The following is an 18,085-nucleotide window of genomic DNA, read 5'->3' as shown; positions in this document are numbered from 1 at the left end:
TAAAACGTAAAGGGCAAGTAAAGCTAGCAAAGTAGACAGAAGTCAGGAAGGAACATCAGTGGCACGTAATGTTCAGTGCTGCTGTTCTCTGAGCTGCGGATTTGCACACCCAGCTGCTGACTGAATGTCTCTACTTGGAAGGGACATTCACAAGTGCCCCAAATTCTACTTACCCACAACTGAATTAATTTCCCTCATTTTACTCCCAAACCTGTTTCCTTTTCCAGTGTTTCCTATTTCAATGAACAGCACATCTACCCAACTGCCCAGGCCAGAAACCTGACTCTTCTGATATCCAGCCAAATCCCATCAAATTTCCCCCTTCACTTCTCAAATCTATTATCTCCTCCTCATCCAGTCACTATCTGAGCTCAGACCTGTATCATCTCTCACCTGGTATTCCATTTTGTCTCCAGTCCAGCCTCTCTACTAGGCAGCCATAATTATCTTTCAGTTGATGCCACTCAGGTCAGGCCATTCCCCTGCTTAAAATCTTTTACTGACTCCCCATATGGAGGCAGGGGGAAAATGAAATGCAAGGACCTTACCGTAGAGCTGGCTTACTCCAGTCTTATCTTTTGCAGGCCCATTCTTAAACTTCTTCCTCCAATCACAATGCACTACATACAAGTCTCAAGGGCACAGCCTGTTCCTCACTCTTTTAACTCCTGATTTACTAATATTTGTTCATGTCAGTTTTCTGCTGGGAACACCAATTCCTCACCCCAGCCTCTTTACTTAGCCAATTCCTACTCTTCCCTCAAGGCTCACCAAGCTTTCCCAATCCCACATGACTGGATTAAGTATCCTTCCAACCAGCCCTCAAAGCACCTTGTACTATTCTTACTGGAGCACTTATCAGACTATACACTCTCTGTTTGCTTGATGAGCAATATATCCAGCATCTGATGCAGTGCCTTACCCTTGGTAAGGGTAGGAAAAATAGTTTTTTAAAGAATATCAAATAATATATTATGTACATTGGTATCTTAACCCTGGTTTGTCAAACCCTTACTCTTCCTTCCTAGCCCTTGGACCCCCATATTCCCAGCGTCTAGAACACTGCCCTAAATAAATGGTTCTCAGCTGTAAACCTGGTTTTTATCAAAACCACCTGGTGATCTTAAGATAAATTAAGATTCCCAGCTCTACCTCCCCACATCCCACCAATTTCTGATCCAGTAGACCTGGGGTGAGGCCTAGGAATCTGAAATTTTGACAACCTCCTCTGGTGGTTCTGACATGTAGTCATGCTTGGAAACTACTATTCTAAATGGAGTAGGAACTCAATAAATACGGTTGGAAGTAACATTTTAATTTCATGAAGTAGAATTCATTTCCTAATTCTTTAGAGTTCGAATCTGCTGTAACTGCATCCTGAGTGTGACAGAACAATGCACTAATGTACAAAAGTCCACAAAACAAGCATCCTTTATTGCAGTACTACAAAACACTTTCCATTTTGGCAATATTTTACAACGCACTTAGCTTCAAGGGTTGGGAAGGAGAAGGTTGGAAACTAAAGGGGGATATTTCGATGGACATTTCTAAAAGGAAAACTGTCCCAGCACTCCCACCCAAATAAAAATCCAAATGTCACTTAATTTCACTACGCAAGAAGAGGCCACGAGGAAAGCAGCAGGCAAAACTCTGGCAATTTCACTATGGATCATGTCAGAGACAAAGGAACATTCAAAACAGTCATCAGTATGGTCGGTTGCGTTGATCATTTCTGTAGTCGTTTCTAGGAATGAAAAATAAAGAGCCAGACTAAATTCTAATTTTCTACCAAGGGGAAGCATCAGACACTTCTTCAGGGTGCTGGTGACTGGCATCAGCTTGACAATTTCTATAAGAATGACACCATGCCTAATATATTTCTCTGCTCCTAGAAGGTGCTTACTAAATGTCTAATTTATCAGCTTTAAGACATACAAAGTTCCTAGAAGCCCTGCAATCACTAACTCTCTTAAAAATGTTCCCATCTAGAATAAGGACTTTAAACCACTGTGGTATTTCAGGTCAGAGACTCTGCCATTCCAGCACTCTAAAAAGAAGAGCAGTATAGTGGAATAAGCAAGCAAACACTTTCATTTAAGAATTCTGGACCTGCCACTTACTATGCGATCTTGGAAAAGTTACTCAACATTTCTAACTCTGTAAAATGGCAAGTACATCTACCTCTGGGGTTGACAGAAGGACTAGAACTAAAGTATACAAAGACACTTTCACAGGATTTGTCACACCGTAAGAAGTGTTTAATAGATGATAATTACTAATAGCTAACAATTATACAGTGATTACCATGGCCCCATGCCATGGCATGGTTACCATGGCAACCGTTGTAATATAATCTAATGCAACTCCACGAAGGAGATATCAGCCCCATTTTACAGATGAGAATACTGATGCTCCAAAGGGTTAAGTAACTTGCTTATCAAGCAGCTAATAAGTGGTGGAGCCAGGATTTGAAAGAAGGCAGTCTGTCTCCAAACTCTGTGCTCTTAACTACATGCTTTACTAATTCTTGCTACCCTATATTGTCTCTGGCACAGTAACTGAAGTTATTTTACATCACTGGTTATTCAACTTTTTCTGCCTCTACAGCTTTCACGTGCACAGCACATTCCCATCAGTAGCACCAGGGATTTTCATCTGGAAAAGGTATAACAGAATCTCCAGAGAAACAACTGCAAGGTAGCACATGTGATTTGCTAAAAAAAAAGCACACTCCTATAAAAGCACACTCCTATAAAAGGTGTGCTCTCCCCTCACTTAGATTAAGAATCCCTGATTTACATACAGTTTCAAATCATCTCTCAATCTCAATTATCTTTAGCTATGAGAAAGAATACACACACATTTACCTACAATCATCCAAATATAAAGATCATGAGTAAGAATTTCCAAAACAAATTTTAGGAATTGCTAAGCAGGAAACTAAATGGATCTTCTCCAACCTAACTGAAAGAGTTGACAATGGGAAATTCAAGTTCTAAACAACTGGACAGGAAGAAAATGTGATGAAAAGGGCTCAGACTCTAAAATCTAAGAGCAGTCAGGTAGAAAGGTGAGCATGTACATTCTAATACTCACCTTCCTCCCATTTTGCCTCCATAGCCACCTCGGTCTCCTCCATAGCCGCCGCCACTCCTGTCTCCTCCGTAGCCTCCACTTCGGTCCCCACTGTAGCCACCACCACCACGGTCTCCTCCGTAGCCCCTCCCACTTCGCTCTCCATAGCCGCCACCTCGCTCTCCTCCATAGCCACCACCACGGTCCCCCCCATAGCCACCTCCTCGGTCCCCCCCATAACCACCCCCACTTCTGTCCCCTCCGTAGCCACCGCTGCCACTTCTGTCTCCACCATAGCCCCCCCCACTTCGGTCTCCACCATAGCCGCCTCGGTCTCCACCTCTGCCCCCACGACCTCTGTAGCCCCTCTCTCCACCGTAGCCTCTTCCCCGGAAATCTGCAAGGCAGAAATGCAAACTAGTAAGGCCAGCAGAATAATGGAAAGTCTCCTTAATGCCAGGCAGAAGATTAATAGCATGCAGATGCTGTTAAAGGCTGACCCACCTCCTCCTAAGGGACGAGAGTCCTCTGGTCTGGGCTCATTGCACTGATTGCAAGAATTCCTTCGAGCAAAGTTCATATTTCCACATGACCTGAGAAAGGAGGAAAATAAAATGCTCAATAGTTTCCAATGGATTCAGAACCCCCTCTTGTACCTTCCAACCCCAATCCCAACTCTTACATCTACCAAAATAAATGGTATACTTACGGATTAGGGCAAACCCAGTCCCCACTTTTGGGGTCTCCACCTCTCCCCTGAAAGCCTCCACGGCCTCTATATCCTCCACGGCCTGGGGGAAGTAAGGAGTGGGGAGGATCAGTAGCAGACATTAACAAAGCAGAGGAAAACCAACAGACGAAAGAACTAAGAGCAAGTGTTCATCAATAACTGGGCAGCCCCCCCCCCAATTAACCCCTTACGGCAGGACTCCATGATTCTTTGATTTGGGGCTTTACTTATTTAGTCAATGCAGGAGATGTGGAAGAAGACCCCAAGGCACACATTAAAGTGCAAATAATGCACTAAAAAACTTCAAAGTCCATTTTCTATAATGCCCTCCTTAGTTTGAGAATCTCAGGGATAAAGGTTAAGTGAGAAGACATATTCCAAATTTAAGGAATTAGACACAACGGAAATGAAAGAGTTACAAGTAACTATCAACATATCAGGGAACTCCCAAACTGGTCAGATTAACTACCTAATTAGGTATCATTTAAACAACTACTTCCTAATGTCCAGGTGAATAACAAACTGCTTTATATAGCTTTCCAAAGAGATTTCTGGAACCTTCTTCCACCACTTTCTTAGCTATTACGACACCTTATTTACCTAATCTCCTATTCTGTACCTCACTTTTAAGATAGAAGGAAAAAGACCGACAGGGAGAGAGAAGTAGTAGCAAGTTCACACAACAGGGACAGAACATAGACTCAAATCCAAACCTTCTGTGTTAATACCCAGGCCTGTGAGCAATAAGTATTTTACCTCGTCGCCCACCTCCACTTCCACCTCCTCTCATGAATTCAGGTCTTCTGGTGGCAAAGGACACTTTAATGATGTTGCCATGGAATTCTTTTCCTAAAAAAAAAAAAGAAATGGTTTTTGCAGAAATGCTATTCTACATCTCCACCTCTCAAAAATATAAAACTTACAAATTTTTAGTTTCAGAGGAATAACTGACATATCCTCACAGAAATTCAAACACACTAGTGTTCCAAAGAGTCAAGGTAACTGTACTAGAACATGACACAATCTACTCAATAGAGCAGATCTGTCACAAGGAGACAGTCATTTCTTACTAAACAAAAAAACAAAAAAAAACAAACAAAAAAAACCCATCTAAAATTTTACATGAAAAAAGCCAACTACAGAACAATATGTAGTATGCTACCATTTCTTTTTTTTAAAGGGAATGAGTGTGTATGTGCATGCATGTGCACACATATGCCTGTCTATACACTGCCTATTGTGCTTAACTCTCAGTAGGTGAAAAGGTGGAAAGGAAACTCATTTTTTACTATATACTCTTGGTACCGTTTGAGATGTTTTTTACCTTAGACAAGTAGTATCTTTAAAAATAATGTGTGCAGGGCTTCCCTGGTGGCGCAGTGGTTGAGAGTCCACCTGCCGATGCAGGGGACATGGGTTCGTGCCCCGGTCCGGGAAGATCCCACATGCCGCAGAGCGGCTGGGCCCGTGAGCCATGGCCGCTGAGCCTCCGCGTCCAGAGCCTGTGCTCCACAACGGGAGAGGCCACAACAGTGAGAGGCCCACATACCGCAAAAAACAAAAAAAAAAGTGTGCATATGTGATTACTTATATACATGCATACATACACATATTCTGCTGCCCCAGGGCCTTAGAGACAGAAATTTTCAATTTATATTAAATAAGAGAACTGACATATAAGGAAAAGGTGCCCAAGGAGTCATAAAATAGTTAGAAATCCAGGAGTCTTAGCACTCTCACCAAAGTCCTAATTGTTGTGACTGGCAACCTTCCACAATGTCAGATGGTATGACAAGCACTTTTAAATAAGAAACCCATGGATCACTATTTTAAAAGCTGTAAAAAGACCTGGTGAAAGCTGAACTATGGAGTTACTGTTAAGAGGCTCATTTGCCCTATGGGGGAAAGGCACAATAATTTTTTAACATATCATAAGCTATGACAGTTTTATGATTCACAGAAACTATGACACAAGCAGAAAAGTGAGGGAGAATGGACCTAGCCTTCAAGAGCAAGGTGATGGGGCCTGATTAGGGCAAAAAAGTAAAGAAAATGGAGGGGAAGACAGAGTTTTCATAACCTCATCTGTGAAGAAGTAAAGAAATGCAATTATGTCTTGCAAGACAAAGGTGCAATAATCTTGGAACTGGAAGGGACCACAAGTGCCTGTCAATCCAGCATAGTTTAGCAATTCACAGACAATGGTGCTAGACTGCCTGAGTTTAAGTCCTGACCCTGCCACTTATTCTGTGGTCTTGGAAATTATTTATCTTCTCTGTGCCTGAGTTTAATCATCTGTAAAATGGTAATAAAAGGGTACATTTTATAGGGTTACTGTGAAGATCAAACTGAGTTAATGCACACAAAGTTCTTAGAACCATGCCTAGCTCATAAACCACAGTAAACATGCAGTAAGTGTTAGTTATTATTAAATTAGGGTACAACAAAAACAGTGAATTTATAATAACATGGGGAAATGACTACGTTAAGACGTTAAGTGAAAAAAAGCATGAGACAAAACTACATTTGGAGTATAATGATAAACTATTTTAAAAAACTGGAAGGAAGGGGCTTCCCTGCCCCTACTGTGGTGGCACAGTAGTTGAGAATCCTCCTGCCAATGCAGGGGACACGGGTTCAAGCCGTGGTCCAGGAAGATCCCACATGCTGCGGAGCAACTAAGCCCGTGCACCACAACTACTGAGCCTGTGCTCTAGAGCCCACGAGCCACAACTACTGAGCTCGCCTGCCACAACTACTGAAGCCAACATGCCTAGAGCCCATGCTCCACAACAAGAGAAGCCACCACAATGAGAAGCCCACACACCAAAACGAAGAGTAGCCCTGCTCGCTGCAACTAGAGAAAAAAAGCCCGCGCACAGCAACAAAGACCCAACACAGCCAAAAATTTATTTATTTATTTATTTATTTTTAAAAACTAACTGGAAGGAAAAGTTAATACCAGTAGTTGTCTCTATGTAGAGAACTATGGATGCTTTATTCCTTTCTTCTACTCTCCCATATTTTCTTATTTTCAGGGGGAAAAAAAGTCTTACTGTTTCTTCTAAGTATATATTAAGATTATATTTTAAGGGAAATTAACCTAAATTTAAAAAGAATATAGTCAACCAGGCCAACCCTCTACATCTCTATCAGGGTGGCCTTAAGCACAAAGCATGACATAAGGAAATATTTTAGACAGAGTTCATCTCATTTCTAAAGGTATGTAAAAACTCTGGCCTGTATTCTCAATAGAATATCTAAAAAAGTAAACATGAAGATAATCACCGTCTAAGAGAACATATTTTGACTTCAATACTAGAAAACATTTATCCAAACCACACGTTGAAACGATATGAATGAGGGACTTCCCTGGTGGCACAATGGATAAGACTCTGCACTCCCAATGCACAGGGCCCAGGTTCGATCCCTGGTCAGGGAACTAGATCCCACATGCATGCCGCAACTAAGGAGCCCACGTGCCGCAACTAAGGAGCCCTGGAGCTGCAACTAAGGAGCCTGCCTGCTTCAACTAAGGAGCCGGCAAGTTCAACTAAGGAGCCCGCCTGCCACAACCAAGAGCCGGCACAACCAAATAAATAAATATTAAATAAAAGAAACTATACGAATGAGGTATACCATCAAACCAGTCAATGGCTGCCTTAGCTGAAGGAGGGTCATCAAATGATACTGTTGCCTCCCCTTTTGGCTTTCCTGTGTCCTTGTCTGTGTACAGATTTATCATTGGTTTTCCAGTCTTCTTATTTGTCTGAGGAACAAACAAGTGGGTGTCAGTATTTTAAGAAAAAGTGATCATGAACCACATAGATAATTAAAATTTTATTTTTTAAAGGAATTTACATATCCATACAATAAATACTATCAGCTTAACATAAAAATGAAATTATCTGTAGGTTCTGAAAAGGAAAACTCTCTAAAATACATTAAGTGAAAAACAAACTAAAAAAATGATACACAGTATATAGTTTTATCCACGTATAATTTCTTTAAACCCACAAAAAAGAAAACATAGATGATACTTCATATAAATATATACCTTGTAAAACTTAAAAAAAAAAAAAAAAAGACCAGGAAGAATGTTCACCAAGCAAATAAATAAATTACCATTAAGGCGTACACACTGGATTTTGCTGAGAAGGGAGTGGAAGACAAGAACTGTGTGAATTTTTTACATATTTCATGTGTAATTAATAATTTCTAAAGAAATTTTTACTCTCCAAGAAGGAGGAAAAAAAAGTAATTCCACGGACACCAAAACAAGAGCAACTGCAAACTGATATCAGGCAAATGCTTCAATCTACTAACACTAATCTAAATGCTTTCTAGTTGGAGATGAAAATATATGCATGAAACAAACAGTGCATAGGACACTTAAGTACAATAAAGTTATGAAATAAAGCATTATTATATTGGGCAAATATATAGCAGACATTAAATACCAACATAAAAAGTTGTTAGTAATAACTTGGGTTTTCATATGTTGGCATTTTAGAATATAAAAATGTTTTCACAATTTCATTTGGTTCTCACAATTTTAGGAGCTAGGCAGAGACTATGTTTAGAGTCCTAAGATTGAAAGCCAAAGCTGTGGAAGGCTGTGGAAAGGTACACACAAGCGAGGAATAAAATCTTCATGTATTTTAGCAAATTTAGCAAAGGCCTACAGACATGGGTGAGCATGTGCATCAGGGAACTTTAAGAGACAAGCCTTACTGGAGTATGGGCTTATTATGTAACCTATGTATCTTAACCAGAATATGTTGATAATTATGAGATTTTCAACATAAGCCAATTTTTTACTCACCTTGATAATTCCTATTTGTTTAAAGAACTCCCCCACTTGATCTGTAGACACACCCTCCCCAAGTCCTTGTACAAAGATTGTGTTGTTATCTGAATTATCAGATTCTGAATCTATGGGGGAAAAAAAAACCATGATTAATTTTACATATTCCTTAGGTTTACTACATCCTATTTAGTAATCAAGAATAATAATTTATTATTCAATATTCAACTATTTCTGTGACCAAAAGGAAAAAGGACCAATATACGAAACCTCTTAGATAAACATGCAAAGTGGTCATAACAGTTATTTTGGTAGGTCAGTTCTCACAACTAAACTTCACGTAAAGTGGATCAAGTCCACACTATGTCAAATACATAGACCAATTAAGGGAGATCTTACAAATCTCACTCTTCAGATTCAGATACAGGACTCAAGCTCAGGAAGAGATGAAGAAAGTTAGTATAAAGTAGCATTCCTTTCTTTGGAGAGTTTTAATTCTTTCTGGCTAATCAATACTTTTAAAGCTTTCTAGTAGAAAATTGCCCAAATCTGACCCTTTGAACTTCCAAGCAAGCCAAGCAGAATTGCTGGTTTCCCATTCATTGCAATAAGCTTTATATACACCAGAGGGTAGGGGCACCTTGACACACACCTTACCTTATTACATGCACACTTTTGGATTAGTATAACAAAATAAGAAAGATGCACATAAATTCAGCCTATCAAGGGATAATTCAGAAATTGCCATCCATATAGAATACTTTAGCATCTTAATAAAAACAAAAGTTCTGATTTCAATATATACAACTACTGAGCCTGTGCTCTAGAGCCCGTGAGTCACAACTACTGAGCCCGTGTGCCACAACTACTGAAGCCCACACACCTAGAGCCCATGCTCCACAACAAGAGAAGCCACTGCAATGAGAAGCCCGTGCACCGCAACAAAGAGTAGCCCCTGCTCGCCGCAACTAGAGAAAGCCAGCGCACAGCAAGAAAGACCCAATGCAACCAAAAATAAATAAATAATTAATTAATTAATTTAAAAAAATTTTTGGCTCAAATAGATTTTTAATCTCTACGTAACTTTCAAAAGGCTCCAGGCAGCCTTGAATTTCATTTGAAAATATAAAGGCACATGAAATTAGTGACTTCTGAGGACTTCCCTGGTGGCACATTGGTTAAGAATCTGCCTGCCAATGCAGGCAACACGGGTTCGATCCCTGGTCGGGGAAGATCCCACATGCCGTGGAGCAACTAAGCCTATGCGCCACAACTACTGAGCCTGCACTCTAGAGTCCGAGCCACAACTACAGAGCCCACGTGCCGCAACTACTGAAGCCCGCGCACCTAGAGCCCCTGGTCCGCAAGAAGAGAAGGCACTGTGATGAGAAGCCCGTGCACTGCAACAATGAGTAGCCCCTGCTCGCCACAGCTAGAGAAAGCCCACGTGCAGCAACCAAGACCCAACACAGCCAAAAAAAAAAAAAAAAAAAAAAGGCATATGTAGAAAGAAAGATGTTATGTAAAAAAAAAAAAAAAAAAAAAAAAAAAAGAAAAGAAAAGAAAAGAAATTAGTGACCTCTGCCCAGAGTAAGACAATTCTCTCATATATGAATTCAGGTTTCTTAGGCCCACTGACCAGACTATCAATCCATTGTAATATTTTCTTAAACACAGCTATTCTACTTCTAATTCCCCAATCATACCAATTCTCTCATACTTGATTTGCAGTAATTAAACAAATAATGCTAATTAGCAGTACAAAATCAAGTATTTCTTCACAAAAGAAAAAGTAGAGAGCATGGGAAAGCACAAACATAGCAATTTTTCCTAGCAAACTTTCCAATCAATCCCCCTGAACTTTTCTTGCTGGTACATCTTTAGAAGTGAAGCTCCCTGGTTCTGGCAGCATTATCAAATCAAATCTTCCTCCTGTACTAACTCCTCCAAACACACACACTTTTCCTTTGAAAAAATGGAAAACTAACATTCTCTTAATGGAAGAGTCACAAACTACCATAAACCTTACCAGCATCTGGTCTGGGTCCATAATCCCTGTGACCTAAGGGAAAAGAAAAAGAAAAAGAAAAAGAAAGCTATTTAAGGCAACTCATAAGAAATCATTTAAAAACAGTAATAATAACCAAGGCATGAAAAGTCAATACTTCCAAAATCCTTGTAAGTAACCATCACAGATTTACAAAGTAAGTATATAAATTAAGTTTTATTAAAAGTTTAAGAAATCAAGATGAATGTCAATATTCCCTTAAACTTGTCCCAGACGGCACCAGCCACTTTGGCATTACGCTAGTATCACTTTTGTTAAGCTCTGGTTGTGAAGGCCGATTGGAAAACCCTAATAATTTAAAAACACCATGTCAGCTACCTTTATTAAAAAACATATTGACAAAATCCAGTGAAGGTCTCATTCATTGGTCACCAGACTCTTTCATGCAAATTCACTGTGTAGAAACCCATTGGACTGTTTGAGATCAACTTTGTCTTTTTAATATTTTGAGATATATATATGCATATATATAATTTTTTTTTAAGCACACAACACACACCAGCCTCAACAGAGTAAGAAAGGGCTTAGACTACGTCTGCGGGATATTGGTGGCTTTTAGGTTTATATAGCATTTCCACTGAAACATTTTGGGATACTCAGCACTTACCACCAAAATTTTTGAAGCCACCGCGGTCACCACCACTGCAGAGGAAAAATTGAAGAAATGATTTCTTCCTTAGGTCTCTAATGTGCTGAGCCCTGGGCTCAATCTATACTTAACTGTCACAAGTAGAGCGCCCAGGAAAACAGTAGCACTTCTAACTTTCCAGTAAATTTCATTTCACAGACTTCAAAATGTTGTTTTCACCTAAATGTTTCCCCAAGGATCTATTTCCACAAGGGTGCCTTTTCAAGCTTATTACAGAACATACCTAATATACTCTTATTTTAAAATTTTCCCAACCCCAAGCCAAAGGGATAATATTCAAATCCACTTAAACTGGAGGCACAAGAGGAAGAATGCTAAACATTCTTTCCAAGGGGAAAGAAATCATTTAAAAACAGTAATAATAACCAAGGCATGAAAAGTCAATGGGACAAAGTGAGAGTGTGGCGTGTACACATATACACTACCAAATGTAAAACCGGAAAAAAAAAAAGTAAAACCGATAGCTAGTGGGAAGCAGCCGCATAGCACAGGGAGATCAGCTCAGTGCTTTGTGACCACCTAGAGGGGTGGGATAGGGAGGCTGGGAGGGAGGGAGATGCAAGAGGGAAGAGATATGGGGATATATGTATAGCTGATTCACTTTGTTATAAAGCAGAAACTAACATACCATTGTAAAGTAATTATACTCCAATAAAGATGTTAAAAAAAAATTTCCAAAATCCTTGTAACCATCACAGATTCACAAAGTAAATATATAAATTAAGTTTTATTAAAAGTTTAAGAATTCAAGATGAATATCAATATTCCCTTAAAGGGAAATATTTTTGTTAAAGGGGATATTTTTGTTAAATATGAGAAAAAGACTAGAAGAAAAATATAAAGCAAGATTAAAATTTTGATAGCAGAATGGGAGAGGTAAAAACTTGAGCACTACGTTCTACTGTGATACCAAATGGTGGGTTTTATGAGATGAAGAAAAAAGTGAGGTACAAATATACACAAAAGTGAGACTGAATGAAAGCGGTCTTAAAAATTCAAATCATTCAGATATCTGGTAAAATGAGCACTAAAAGAAAGCATAACTTTAAACTGCCCTCCTATTCCATGCCCACTGCAACATGCTAGCTCTCTTCACAGCAGAGCTACTGACACTCATGCTGCCAAATGCTCTTGTACACCAATCAGTAGACCATATCAGAGACAGAATGCTACATACTCCACAAGAAAATGACTTTATTTGGCAATTTCCACTGCCAGGTAAGTCAATGGCCCATGTGTGCATAGCTTTATGTAAGAAATCTAAGATCTCTCTTATCAAGAAACTCTAAATGCTCATACATTGAAAGCTTGTTTCTCTTAACTCAATTATGTAATCCTCTAAGATTCATGTGCTGACATGGATACAAAAACACCCAAAATTTTCAGATGGTGATATCTAATTTTCTACAACTACTAATCTTCCACTATAACCCAAGAAACTAATCCAATATACTAATGTCTCTTCACTGCTTAAAAGCCTCTGCTTTAGTAATAACCCTGGCCCTCTAGATGGCTTTTCTTGAGCCATCCTGAGAAAAACCACTCTGACTAAATGAGAAAGAATTTTTTCTTTAGAAGTCTATTCTACTACCTTGACGTAAAAAAAAATTCCCTTGCAACTAGCATAGGTATGGACACACGCAACTTAACTTGCCATTAATTTTTATTTGATGCCCAAGAAATCTAAAAAGGAGAATAACAATATTTCAAGGCTATGCAGACAAAGCAAAGCTCAGGTCTTTCATATACACAGTTTCCTACTGAGTGTCTAAGACCTCTCTTTCAGAACATCACCCAAGCCCTCCCACCAACCCATACTTCTAAATGGCCTATATATCATAGCTCAACTCTTTAAGGAAAGGAAGCTAAACAGAGTTCTGAGATTAAATTGCTAAAAATCTTATTAGAAACAAGATATCTCAGGTTTCTTCAAAGATGATCATTAGAATTCTAAAAATGATGAAAAAAGAGCTAGTGAAAATATTAAATCAGGCTTCCCTGATGGCGCAGTGGTTAAGAATCCGCCTGCCAATGCAGGGGACAGGGGGTTTGAGCCCTGGTCCAGGAAGATCCTCCATGCTGCGGAGCAACTAAGCCTGTGTGCTACAACTACTGAGCCTGCGCTCTAGAGCCTGCGAGCCACAACTACTGAAGCCCACACACCAAGAGCCCGTGCTCTGCAACAAGAGAAGCCACCGCAGTGAGAAGCCCGCGCACCTCAACAAAGAGTAGCCCCCGCTCGCTGCAACTAGAGAAAGCCCGCGTGCAGCAACAAAGACCCGATGCAGCCAAAAATAAATAAAATTTAAAAAAAAAAAGAATATATTAAACCCACATTCCTATGTCAGGATGTTAAAGTACCCAGGATAAAGTATTTTTTTTTAAATAGGATATTTTCACAATTAAGTGCTGGAAGAGGCACCACTTAATTATTCTGCTGCCAACTTAACCAAGTACCAAATTGTTTATCTGACCACAATGGAGGAAAAATATGCAATTTCATATATCAAGTAGTTCCTAAAATTTCTATTCTGGCCAGCAATATAACTTTGAACAATTTTTTAAAAAAAGGACATACCCTTGGTAAAATATAAAGGATATAAAACAAATGACACTTGAATACGTTTATAATTTCCTATTCCTCCATATAATGGCATTTTAACTTAAGTCATCATTACTGAGCATTTCCTTTGAAAATTCAGCAGCTGAACACTTCTAACACAATGGCCGTAAATATGGAAACACCCATAAGTACATTCGAAAAAGTACTAGTCTTCAAAGTAGGAGTCTCAGGGTATAGTCTTAACTATCACTAATCAATCTTGAAAATTTGGACAAGTCAGTAATTCTCCCTAGGCTTCAGTTTCCTCCTTCGCAAAATAATGGTCTACACCCTTACTACCTGAAAGGTGGTCTATGGAATAGCAGCAAAGGCAGAGCCTGGGAGTATCTCAGAAAAGCAAGCTCATCCCAGACCTACTAAATCAGAATCTGCATTTTAGTAAGATCCCCAAGGAATTCTTATGTACATTACAGTTAGAGAAGCACTGGTCTAGATGACCTATAATTTTATGTGAGGCTTTCTTTCAAGTTCCAATGTTTCAGTCGCTTTTGTCTTTCTTTATTAAGAAATTTCATATTAATTAATTACAGTTCCTTACTAGGAAATTTATTATATTAAACACAGTAAATAAACCTCAAATAGTACCACTATTAAATCAGTTAACAGAAGATGGGCCTGTGGTTAAGAATCTTTCTTCAAATCTGCAGTCAAGTTACATGTCCCTTTTCCATAAACTAAGTTAAGGCCCCACTAGCAAATTAAGACACAAAGGCATGTGAACATCTGAGTCAAGATGTTGCCACAACAAATTTGTTTTCCTCCCAGAAAAAGAAGCAAACTTGTACACAAAGAATTTCTGAAGTAAGGACATTTTAATGTAAAGAAGTAGAGGTATTTACTAGAGACATAATATAAGAATACTCAAAATTTATGGCTGAGTGCCCCCTGCATAAGAAAATCAATTGTATATTCTTGACTCAACTACAGAAATCGTTGTCCCAAGTTCAAAACCACAATGAGCAGCCTACTCTAGGGTAGACTCTGAGGGTTCTTTCACTGTTACAGCATTACATATTTAGAGATGACAGTCAGATTTAATTTCAGGTGCTTGTCAAGAAAGAAAATATACTTTGACAGAATCTCTATTCCCAAAATTTAATTTTTAAAAATCCAAATATATCTATATTCAAGGACTAAAACTGCCAAGAAGTAAAAGGACAATATAGGAATCTTTATTCCCAGAAAATTCAATACACAGAGAGAAAAAGGAACTTAGCTAAATATTGAAAAAGATTAGTTTTTTAAAAACTGTTCTGTGTTTGATTTTCCACACTAGTAATTTACCAACATTTCAGAAGGCCAAGAATCTACCATTCTAGAGCTGCACTATCCAATACAACATTTACTAGCCATATGTGACTGCTGACCTTTAGAAATATGGAGAGTCTAAATTGAGATGTACTCTAAATGTAAAATACAAAATGGATTTCAAAGTCTTAGTATAAAAAAAAGAATGTGCATTATCGCAATAATTTTTATACTGATTACATATTTGTGATATGTTAGATTAAATAAAATATATTATCAAAATTAACTTCAGTTGTTTATTTTTCTTAATGTGGCTATTAGAAAATTTTACATTACACATATGGCTCACAGTTGACCCACATTATATTTATATTGGGCAGCACTGGCTGGACTATCACCAGCACACATGCACATTTTTAAGAGAGCTATTCAAAAACTCTTATGAGGGCTTCCCTGGTGGCGCAGTGGTTGAGAGTCCGCCTGCCGATGCAGGGGACACGGGTTCGAGCCCCGGTCTGGGAAGATCCCACATGCCACGGAGCGCCTGGGCCCGTGAGCCATGGCTGCTGAGCCTGCGCATCCGGAGCCTGTGCTCCTCAACGGGAGAGGCCGCAACAGTGAGAGGCCCGCGTACCGCAAAAACAAACAAACAAACAAAAAAACTCTTATAAGAAGACATTCAAAATTTAAGGTAACTTTTTGAGACTTGAGATATTAAAGCCTAAAAAAATCGACTTAACTTGATGACATGCTAATAATGGAAAATGGTTATCTATAAAGTTCTAGTAATTTTGCAATGTATTCAGCACAATGCTAAAGTTAAAAACACTGAGAAAATTTATGGCCTTAACCTTCTAGTCCAGTAGGAGGCCACTGATCTATTTTAGATGACAATTAGAAATTCAATCTTTTTTGCTACAACTGCTTTTTCAAAGAAAAACACTGTTTCCTATAGTCCCTATAGTCTTCACGTTTCTCTTCCAAAATTGGAAAGCCGACAGCTTCCTTTGGTCTGAATTCTTCCTGCAGTCAAGCAATCATACAACTTGAGTCTAAGAATGTCATATCCTTTACCGCACATCCCACCTTCACCTGCAAACTGTGCCCCTTCTTTAATTATAAACCCAACTAATGCCAGATATTCTTCAAACAGCCCTGAAAGGATCACATTTTCAACCTTGCTATTTTTAAGTAAGATGATTACAAACACAAATGGGAGTGTTGATGAAGACTAACAAAAAATGTTTGGGTACTTCTGGTACTTAAATGTAAAACCAAGTGTAGGGGGAAAAAAAGCCCTGAAACTGGGATTTTTTTTTTTTTTAATTTGAAACACTTCACCCCTATAAATAAGCTAAAAATCACATCCTGAACAAGATATTGTGGCACATGAAAATTATATGAACTTCGTATTTCAGTATCCATAAATGAAGTTTTATTGGAACACAACCATGTTTATTCATTTATACAGGAGCAGAGCTGAGCAGTTGCAAAAGAAACCGCATGGCCTGCAAAGCCTTTCACATAAAAAGTTTGCCCATCCAATATAGAGAATAAGTATAATCATTCACATAAATTTCTTAAAAAGGCCTTTCATGCACATTCCATTTACTGGCTAAGGGGGTGGGGTGGGGGGAGGGAGGGAGTATACAGACAGCAACTGGGTAAGACCTCTCCCCCAAAAACCCTACCCTGACTTGAACCAGATCACCATCATTTTGACCTAATATATCCTGGGCTTCTACACAAGATTTTGTTTGAAAAGGTTCTAAAGTTAAATAAAAAGATTTGAAACTCAAAAACTTAGTTCATGATTCAGTACCTGGGCCAAAAATTATACTGAAATGTTGCCAAAGAGGTTTATCAAAGTGCTTAAAACTGGTACGCCCAGGGTTGGTTAAGATACAGATTTTCCCTCTTTTAGCAGGAGGATCACTCAAGGTCCTTTCAACTCTGATTCTAAGATAAGTCATCTCTCAAAAACGAAAACATACTTTTAAAGACTTCCCTACCCTCCTCCTCCTGAAAAGTGAGGTTCTACCATTCTCAGTCAGACACTGTCATAGTTTCAGAGATAATCTATAGATATAATTATAACTTCCTTATGAAGAAAATTAAACCTATGATATGCTGTAAAATGTATAGCATCCCAAGGCAGCCAATTATCTAAAACATATTAACCAGAAAATCACATATACCTGTTAGTTATCTTGTTTGGGATTCTGTTTGAGGGAGGGAGGCTATTAGGTAGAGAGTAAGCACCATACCACTCTACGTTGTTCACTTGCATCCACATGATAATGAAGAGGCATACAATATACTTGTTTTACCTTAATAAATTGACTTCAGCTATCAATCAAGACATTTAATGTTCAAGTCTTATAAAAATTTATCAAATATGTTTAGACTTTAGATTTGCCAGACCAAAGCACTATACACTCAACAGAGAGAAAGTCAATGAGATCAAATTCCTGGCTCACTTGAAAAATTAACAGTGCTGTACATAACTGATTTTCTCAGGTCATTTCAGGGAACAGACAAACAGTCCCTAAGAAGCAAAAGAGTGACCTGGTATTGATATAACATTGTCAGTTAACAGGCTGACAATTTCAATTCCCAAGGAACACAAATTATCTTTTAAGCCTGTATATTTTACACACGAAATGTGCAACCTACAAACCTCATCTGAGAACAATAAATGCCAATTACTTTTTCATTCCTATTTTTAGAGCAAAAGCACTAGACTTACACATATATTTGAAAGTAATTTTAAAGCCATCTTTCATAACATATGCCATAAATACCAAAACCTGATAACACTAACAATGGAGAAAAGGAAAGCTGAATTAAAGTCATTCCTTTTCCACAGCTTAGTCTAGACAAAA

The 18,085-nt window shown here is 38.6% G+C and overlaps 1 protein-coding gene across 1 annotated transcript in view; it reads right to left on the bottom strand.

Annotated features, from left to right (window-relative positions):
- Window positions 1-1,704: 1,704 nt before the first annotated feature.
- TAF15 (TATA-box binding protein associated factor 15) overlaps window positions 1,705-18,085 on the bottom strand; it is a 28,697-nt gene continuing 12,316 nt past the window's right edge. Inside the window, exons 8-16 of the mRNA XM_007447051.1 lie at window positions 11,288-11,322; window positions 10,642-10,674; window positions 8,631-8,740; window positions 7,445-7,574; window positions 4,562-4,654; window positions 3,785-3,866; window positions 3,580-3,668; window positions 3,097-3,472; window positions 1,705-1,744 (exon numbers count right to left, since the gene is read on the bottom strand). Of these exons, the coding sequence (XP_007447113.1) occupies window positions 1,705-1,744; window positions 3,097-3,472; window positions 3,580-3,668; window positions 3,785-3,866; window positions 4,562-4,654; window positions 7,445-7,574; window positions 8,631-8,740; window positions 10,642-10,674; window positions 11,288-11,322 (988 nt within the window). The remainder of the gene's footprint in view (window positions 1,745-3,096; window positions 3,473-3,579; window positions 3,669-3,784; window positions 3,867-4,561; window positions 4,655-7,444; window positions 7,575-8,630; window positions 8,741-10,641; window positions 10,675-11,287; window positions 11,323-18,085) is intronic.

The sequence above is a fragment of the Lipotes vexillifer genome, unplaced genomic scaffold (genome assembly GCF_000442215.2).
Source record: "Lipotes vexillifer unplaced genomic scaffold, Lipotes_vexillifer_v1.1 scaffold1252, whole genome shotgun sequence".
NCBI lineage: Eukaryota > Metazoa > Chordata > Mammalia > Artiodactyla > Lipotidae > Lipotes > Lipotes vexillifer.
Note: the sequence above shows the minus strand (reverse complement) of the source record. Positions and strands in the feature narration are given on the sequence as shown.